The sequence below is a fragment of the Bison bison genome, unplaced genomic scaffold (genome assembly GCF_000754665.1).
Source record: "Bison bison bison isolate TAMUID 2011002044 unplaced genomic scaffold, Bison_UMD1.0 scf7180017864138, whole genome shotgun sequence".
Taxonomy (NCBI): domain Eukaryota; kingdom Metazoa; phylum Chordata; class Mammalia; order Artiodactyla; family Bovidae; genus Bison; species Bison bison.
Genome location: NW_011494710.1, coordinates 262622 through 271510, shown reverse-complemented (window position 1 = coordinate 271510; position 8889 = coordinate 262622). Strand labels below are relative to the sequence as shown.

Here is an 8889-nt window from a genome sequence, read left to right as displayed (position 1 = left end):
AAGAATACTGGAGTGGGTTGCCATTCCCTTCTCCAGGGGATCTTTCTGACCCACTGATCCAACTGGCGTCTCTTAACGCCTCAGGTTAAGGCGTCTCTTAACCTGCATTGGCAGGCGGGTTCTTTACCACTAGCACCACCTGGGAAGCCCAATAGTAAAGACAAAGATGTCTTAATGTAAAGGAACCCAAGGGACGTTTCAAGTACACTCCAAGTGAAAGGCACTCAGCTATGTCTGACTCTTTGCAACCCCGTGGCCTGCTCCTCTGTTCACGGAATTCTCCAGGCCAGAATACTGGAGTGCAGAGCTGCTCCCTTCTCCAGGGGATTTTCTGAACCCAAGTCTCCTGCAATGCAGGTGGATTCTCTGAGCCACCAGGGAAGTTGTAAGTACTTTTGTAAAGGGTCCCTTTGTCATTGCAATTTCCTTTTCTGCTGTTTAATAATGTTTGAGCTGTGGGTTCCCTTAAATACAAACATTGAAAGATAAGAATGGTTGACTTTTGTCCTCCTCCCATGAGATTAGATTTTTCAAAGAATCCTAAATGATGAAGCAATTATGTAAATGTTGTTCAACAGAGCCAATTATCACACTATGTATGACCTAGGGACCTACGGGGGAACTGCTCAGGTCATCTGCAAAGGCCAGCCTCACGGCTTCTCCTGATGTAACAAGTCCCCAGGAGCTGACAGCCTGTGGGCACAGGAGGGACAGCCTACATGTAAGAGGCAGCAGGCATCACCCACTCCACGGCCTAGAGCTAAAGAGGGGCAGGGGTCAAGCCCAGCCTCCAGAGCCCCACCTGGGGCCCCCAGTATGCCCACCTTGCTGCACGGGCGAGTAGGCATTGGTCAGGAAGCGGAAGTGCCCCTTGTTGTACCAGCAGATCAGGGACATGCTCCCCTTCATCCGGATGCTGTGCTGGCCCCGGGCAGGTGGTGTGGCTGGGCTGCTTAGCATGGAGGGCGGCAGGCCGGTGCAGTCACTCTTCCTGGAGCTGAGCAGGCCACAACAGTAGATCCCTGCGGGTAAAGGGACCGCACAGCCTCAGGGCGGCTCCCCTGCTTCCCCAGGAGAGATGGGAAATTTTGGAGTTTTCATCCCAGATGTGCTGCCTCCCCCACACTTCTGTATGTATCTAAGATCACACAGAAGATCTAACACAAGCAGGGCATCAGCAGTAAGACAGCAGTTCTCACGGCCAGAGGGCTTGCGACCTGCCAGTACAGGGCTGAACCTGTGGACCCATTCTCCCATCTGCTTCTAGAACTTCTGAGCTCACATGATGCACATGAACTCAGGCTCTTAGTTGGGCAGGCGGAGACGGGCATCATTAAACCCAAACCAGCTATGTACCCTACCCCTCTCACCAAGACTCGCCATCTGCAGGGCACTTCAGGAAGCTCTGCCTATGTGCAGCCAAGTGAAAGGCAGAGGGAGGAGTCATCACATGACATGTGCTTTGTGGGGGTGGTGAGTGGCGGAGTTTTCTGGGGGAAGAGCTTGAGCAGGGCCTCTGAACCCTAGAATGTTGCCTGCAGCAGGAGCCCTGCAAGCAGAGACCAACCGAAATAAGGAGGCTTCTCCAAATTCTTCCAGGACTCGAGGTCTTTCCTGGTCCTCATTGCTCATGGCCCCCCCTTGGGAGCCATGGGGAAGCCCACTTCTCCCCATGCCCAGAGGAGACGTGAAGGGGCATTCTGACTAGAGACAGGGGAATGGTCTCCCCAATGTCATGGGCATGAATTTCTGGTCACCTTCTGTGGTGGAAGGACTCTGATGATCTCCTGTCCTTCCGCCGCCTCAGTCAGACCCTTGGGGGGCACACCCAGTCTTGCTGCCCAAGAGAAGAGGGCTCCCCACAGCTCCCACCAACGGGATCCAAATACCCAGACTGCGAGATTTACAAACAAGAATCTGTCTTCAAAACAAGAAGAGAATTTAGATGAATGAGGATAACGTTTAAAATTGCCCACCAGGCTTGATGAACACAACCACCCAAAGAGCAGCTGCATTTTTCTAACAGAAGAAGAGAATCTAGCAGTGCACAAGTTTAGTTGTGAAAATAGCAATTCTCATGTGAATACTGTTACAAAGCGGTCTCCATGCGCCCAGGAGGCTCAGCCAGGCTCTCGGCTATGACTTCAACCCTGGCTGCCTGTCAGAATTTCCTGGGGTCACCAGACCAGAGAACGCAGAGTCCCTGCCCATGGAGGCAGCCATCCATGGGCAACGTGGAGACCACCTCCTCGCACGTCAGGCATTGCAGGGGAAGCCCAGGAGGTCATATGCGAGGGTTCACAGCCTCAGATGCTTCTAACAGGTAACAAAATCTTTGCTTTTGGAAAAACTCAAATTCCATGTCTAATTATTTTTTTCCACTAAAAGATTCTCCTCCATCCTCTAGTTCCCTGAGCGGGGAGGATCCTCTTCTTCCCAGAATACAGGCCAGCGGCCCAGGTCTCGGGGAAGCCTTTGGTGCCCCAACTCTGTACCTACCAGTCCCGCCAGGCCCACGCTATGAGAGCGTCCTAACAATACCATGTGACCCTTGGTCCAGGTGACGAGGTGGTATGAGTGGCCTCGGGCCTGCAGGGCCCACGGAAACCGTTAGCGCAGTTCTGGGAACCCTGGGGGTTCCACGCCATGCCCGTGACACTCACACTGGGAGCCGAGCAGCCAGTGGACACGGCAGCCCTAGTGCTCACCACATGCTCTTACATGGGGACACTTGGCGCTGGGTTCATGAGCGTTGGGGCCAATTTTCTCCAACTTGACCTCCACGGCCCTGCTTCACAAAGTCTGATCTGTCCACACTGAATTCTCTCAACAATTAAACCCTGAGCCCTGTTGGAACCAGCGTAGTGAGGTACAGCCCAGGTTGGCAGAAGGAAAGCACCCAGGGGCTGCCTCATCACAGTCACTGAGGCTGCAGGTTGGCAGCTGTGGGCTCCCCATTACTTGAGAGGGTTTGGTTTTAAGGCCAGACTTCAGATCTGTTGCTAAGCAACAGGTCTGCAATTTCAGTCTCTGGAGGAGCTGAGTGGGGGTGTTCTAGGTTTTTCTGAGTGGACGGAATATAAATCCCAAATGCAGGACCAAGTGAAGACAGATGCAGCCTGCCATGGGGCTCCCCGACTCAGCCGGGATCTGCTTCTATAGCCCCAGTTCTTCCAGAGCCATGGAAGGCTTGCTCAATTTTTCAACAAATGAACCAGGCATTTTAGCACTGAGGGGAGCTAACACCTTTCTGAGGCCCACTGTGCAGCTGCCTGTATTAATCCACACAATTCTCTGTCCAACTGGAAGGGGTGACATTACAGTTCGCAGAATACGGAATTCAGACTCCCTAAGAGCCTTAGGAGAAGCTGTGCCTTGATGCTGTGGATTTAATATTTGTGCCCCACTCCCAATTCCTACGTCGAAAACCTAATGCCTGATGTGAGGTGATAGTATCCGGAAGTAGGCCTTCAGGAGGTGATTAGGTCAGGAGGGTGGAGCCCTCATGGATAGGATTGGCGCCCTTATAAAAGAGGTCCCACAGAGTTCCCTCACCCCTTTCCCCACGTGAGGACACAGGGAGAAGTCTGCAGCCTCATCTAGCCATGCTGGCACCCCGTCCTGGACGTCCAGCCTCTGCAATTGTGAGCAATAAATCCCTGTTGTCTATGAGTCACTCACTCTGTAGCACTTTGTTACAGCAGCCCATAAAACGCTAGCAAAACTCCTTGGATGGCCTGGTCTCATCACAAAGGACACGAAGAGGAGCACCCAGAAAACCTGTACTGACCTGTCCCCTAGACCACGAGCTTGAGACAGGTTTCCATCCACATCTCCTGGGCCCAGCAGGGCGGGCAGGCGGCAGGCCCTCAGGCTCAGGCCTCCTCGTCAGGCATTCTGGGGGCCATGCTGCTCACAACACACCCGTACCCCCAGCCCCATCTCCGCACTTCTCCAGGGGGAGGGTCCTCATTCAACCCGGTCCCCACTTGACAAACCTTGCTTTTCAAACTCTTCAAAGAGGGTCAGGCTGGTGATGCTGGGCCCGGTGAAGATGATGTAGTTCTTCCCGGCTGCGTTCCGGCACAGGCTCCTGGCCACCATGCTGTGCAGCTGGGGCTTGTTCTTCAGTGCATCCAGCCCATCAGGGCCACTGCCTTCCTTCAAGTGGACATAAATCTGCATCAGAAACACACAGGGGTCAGTGAGCTCACAGCAGGACCAGGCTGGGGTCCAATCATTCAGGAAGCACAGGCTTTTGCCACCAGGCCAGGAATGTGGGAAAGTAACCCCCTTTCAGGCCATCTGTTCCACAGCCCCCACTGGCCCCGTCATCTCTGTGATCCACAGAGACTGCTCACTTCCTGGCTGCCCTGCAGCCCAGTGCCTCAGCCCAAGACTGCAGTTCGGACCTGCCAGAGTAGAGAAGGAAAAAGGTCAAATAGTTACAAGTAATGCATCTGGCCGCTGAGATCAAATGCAAACACATTCGCCTGTTCTGAAGCACAGAAGTCATGTTCACAGTAAACAGAAATAAAGGCTACTTCCCCTGTAAGAACGGATCTGTGTACTTTCTGTTTGCATACAGCTTTTTCATTTACAAAGCATGTCCACAGTTACCATAACCACTAGGTGGGCAGAAGGGGCAGCATTCACTTCATACTGCAGAGGGAGAGACGGGATTTAAAACCCATGTGACACCCCAGGACCAGCAAAGAGGGTGTGCTGGAATTCAGTTCCGTTCAGTTCAGTCACTCAGTCATGTCTGACTCTTTGCAACCTCATGAACTGCAGCACGCCAGGCCTCCCTGTCCAACACCAACTCCCGGAGTCTACCCAAACCCATGTCCATTGTGTCGGTGATGCCATCCAACCATCTCATCCTCTGTCATCCCCTTCTCCTCCTGCCTCAATCTTTCCCAGCATCAGGGTCTTTTCAAATGAGTCAGCCCTTCACATCAGGTGGCCAAAGTACTGGAGTTTCAGCTTCAAAATCAGTCCCTCCAGTGAACACCCAGGACTGATCTCCTTTAGGATGGACTGGTTGGATCTCCTTGCAGTCCAAGGGACTTTCAAGAGTCTTCTCCAACACCACAGTTCAAAAGCATCAATTCTTCGGAGCTCAGCTTTCTTTATAGTCCAACTCTCATGTCCATATGTGACTACTAGAAAAACCATAGCCTTGACTAGACAGACCTTTGCTGGCAAACTAATGTCTCTGCATTTTAATACGCTGTCTAGGTTGGTCACAACTTTCCATCCCAGGAGTAAGCGTCTTTTAATTTCATGGCAGCAATCACCATCTGCAGTGATTTTGGAGCCCCCCAAAAGAAAGTCAGCCACTGTTTCCACTGTTTCCCCATCTATCTGCCATGAAGTGATAGGACCAGATGCCATGATCTTAGTTTTCTAATGTTGAGCTTTAAGCCAACTTTTGCACTCTCCTCTTTCACTTTCATCAAGAGGCTCTTTAGTTCTTCATTTTCTGCCATAAGGGTGGTGTCATCTGCATATCTGAGGTTATTGATATTTAGCCCAGCATCTTGATTCCAGCTTGTGCTTCCTCCAGTCCAGCATTTCTCATGATGTACTCTGCATATAAGTTAAATAAGCAGGGTGACAATATACAGCTTTGACGTACTCCTTTTCCGATTTGGAACCAGACTGTTGTCCCATGTCCAGTTCTAACTGTTGCTTCCTGACCTGCATACAAATTTCTCAAGAGGCAGGTCAGGTGGTCTGGTATTCCTGTCTCTTTCAGAATTTTCCACAGTTTATTGTGATCCACACAGTCAAAGGCTTTGGCATAGTCAATAAAGCAGAAATAGATGTTTTTCTGGAACTCTCTTGCTTTTGCCATGATCCAGTGGATGTTGGCAATTTGATCTCTGGTTCCTCTGCCTTTTCTAAAACCAGCTTGAACATCTGGAAGTTCACAGTTCACGTATTGCTGAAGCCTGGATTGGAGAATTTTGAGCATTACTTTACTAGTGTGTGAGATGAGTGCAATTGTGCAGTAGTTTGAGCATTCTTTGGCATTGCCTTTCTTTGGAACTGGAATGAAAACTGACATTTTCCAGTCTGGTGACCACTGCTGAGTTTTCCAAATTTGATGACATATTGACTGCAGCACTTTCACAGCATCATCTTTCAGGATTTGAAATAGCTCAACTGGAATTCCATCACCTCCACTAGCTTTGTTCATAGTGATGCTTCCTAAGGCCCACTTAATTTCACATTCCAGGATGTCCGGCTCTAGGTGAGTGTGAGTGAGAGTGATCACATCTTCGTGATTATCTGGGTCCTGAAGATCTTTTTTGTACAGTTCTTTTGTGTATTCTTGCCACCTCTCTTAATATCTTCTGCTTCTCTTAGGTCCATACCATTTCTGTCCTTTATTGAGCCCATCTTTGCATGAAATGTTCCCTTGGTAGCTCTGATTTTCTTGAAGAGATCTCTAGTCTTTCCCATTCTGTTGTTTTCCTCTATTCCTTTGCATTGATTGCTGAGGAAGGCTTTCTTATCTCTCCTTGCTATTCTTTGGAACTCTGCATTCAAATGGGTATATCTTTCCTTTTCTCCCTTGCTTTTCGCTTCTCCTCTTTTCACAGGTATTTGTAAGGCCTCCCCAGACAGCCATTTTACTTTTTTGCATTTCTTTTTCTTGGGGATGGTCTTGCTACTTGTCTCCTGCACAATGTCACAAACCTCCATCCATAGTTCATCAGGCACTCTGTCTATCAGATCTAGTCCCTTAAGTCTATTTCTCACTTCCACTGTAAAGTCATAAGGGATTTGATTTAGGTCATACCTGAATGGTCTAGTGGTTTCCCCCACTTTCTTCAATTTAAGTCTGAACTTGGCAATAAGGAGTTCATGATCTGAGCCACAGTCCACTCCCAGTCTTGTTTTTGCTGACTGTATAGAGCTTTTCCATCTTTGGCTGCAAATTACTACACAATAATTACTGCTGGAATTACTACACAATAATTTTAAACCATGTCCCATGACCATCTTCTGAAGACATCATCTGAGACATAGATGCAGGGAAGTGGGAAGGGAGTTAAGAAGTGAGTGGTCCTCCCTACAGTTGACTGAATCATGAAAGATCACCACATGGGTATGAACTACTGTCCCCCTTTCTGAGTGCTCATGGTGCTCACCGTGCCTGTCACACAGCCCAGGGACCACAGCCAGCAGCTGGCGGGCAGGGAGCCTCACTCTGACTACCCTCTGAGGCACAGAACTGCTGAACGCAGGCCTGGCCATGCAGACTGAGAACAGCCGAGATGGGGCACAGGGAGGACTGCTAGGTCCCTGGTGCTGCCCTTGGCCAAGTGACCACAGATGATCTCTTGCAAAATACAGCATCTGAAGTTCCTGATGTAAAGGAAGAGCAGGTGGTGTGGGTCTGACTTTAAAAGCAGCTCATCCTTGAGGAATCATCAGGGAGTACTTGGCTTCCCCTCAGCCTTGGAGGTTCATGTTGCAGGACTTAACACTTCATTTTGGGGTGTTTATGCCTTTCCCACCTAGATTCCCAGAAGGAACCTCTGACAGACAGTAAGATGCTGAGGTGAAGAAGCTGGTCATCTCTGCCAAGCATCATGTGTGGCTGTGGCTAAGCAAGGACATTTCCTCAGAACCTGTCTTCTCTCCTTCAGCAAAGTCCAATCCTGCAGCCACCGCCGTAGTTTTCTGTACCAGTTATGACTCACAGGATATCCTGACACAACCACGCTGGGCACTCTGTTCCCAAACCCACCTCAGTTCAGTCACTCAGTCGTGTCAGACCCTTTGCGACCCCATGGACTGCAGCACACCAGGCCTCCCTGTCCATCACCAACTCCCGGAGCCTACCCAAACTCATGTCCATTGAGTCGGTAATGCCATCCAACCATCTCATCCTACATCATCCCCTTCTCCTCTCACCTTCAATCTTTCTCAGCATCAGGGTCTTTTCGAAGGAGTCAGCTCTTTGCATCAGTTGGCCAAAGCACTGGAGTTTCAGTTTCAGCATCACTCCTTCCAATGAATATTCAGGACTACTTTCTTTTAGGATGGACTGGCTGGATCTCCTTGCTGTTGAAGAGACTCTCAAGAGTCTTCTCCAGCACCACAGTTCAAAAGCATCAATTCTTCAGCACTCAGCTTTCTTTATAGTCCAACTCTCACACCCATACATGACTACTGGAAAAACCATAGGTTTGACTTTGTTGGCAAAGTAACGTCTCTGCTTTTTAATATGCTGTCTAGGTTGGTCATAACTTTTCTTCCAAAGAGCAAGCACCTTTTAATTTCATGGCTGCAGTCACCGTCTACAGTGATTCTGGAGCCCCCCCCAAAATAAAGTCTGTCACTATTTCCATTGTTTTCTCATCTACTTGCCATGAAGTGATGAAACCAGATGCCATGATCTTAGTTTTCTGAATGCTGAGTTTTAAGCCACTTTTTCATTCTGCTCTTTCACATTCATCAAGAGGCTCTTTAGTTCTCTTTCTGCCATAAGGGTGGTGTCATCTGCATATCTGAGGTTTTTGATATTTCTCCCAGCAATCTTGATTCCAGCTTGTGATTCATCCAGCTCAGCATTTCTCATGATGTACTCTGCATACAGGTTAAAAAAAACAGGGTGACAATATATAGCCTTGATGTACTCATTTCCCTATTTGGAACCAGTGTGTTGTTCCATGTCCAGTTCTAACTGTTGCTTCCTGACCTGCATATAGGTTTCTCAAGAGGCAGGTCAGGTGGTCTGCTATTCCCATCTCTTTAAGAATTTTCCACAGTTTGTTGTGATCCACACAGTCAAAGGCTTTGGCATAGTCAATAAAGCAGAAATAGATGTTTTTCTGGAACTCTCTTGCTTTTTCGATGATCCAGCAGATG

The 8889-nt window shown here is 49.2% G+C and overlaps 1 protein-coding gene across 1 annotated transcript in view; it reads right to left on the bottom strand.

Moving 5' to 3' along the window:
• Positions 1-8889, bottom strand: part of PGBD5 (piggyBac transposable element derived 5) — a 98192-nt gene that overhangs the window by 10239 nt on the left and 79064 nt on the right. Inside the window, exons 4-6 of the mRNA XM_010839944.1 lie at positions 3999-4179; positions 825-1022; positions 616-662 (exon numbers count right to left, since the gene is read on the bottom strand). Of these exons, the coding sequence (XP_010838246.1) occupies positions 616-662; positions 825-1022; positions 3999-4179 (426 nt within the window). The remainder of the gene's footprint in view (positions 1-615; positions 663-824; positions 1023-3998; positions 4180-8889) is intronic.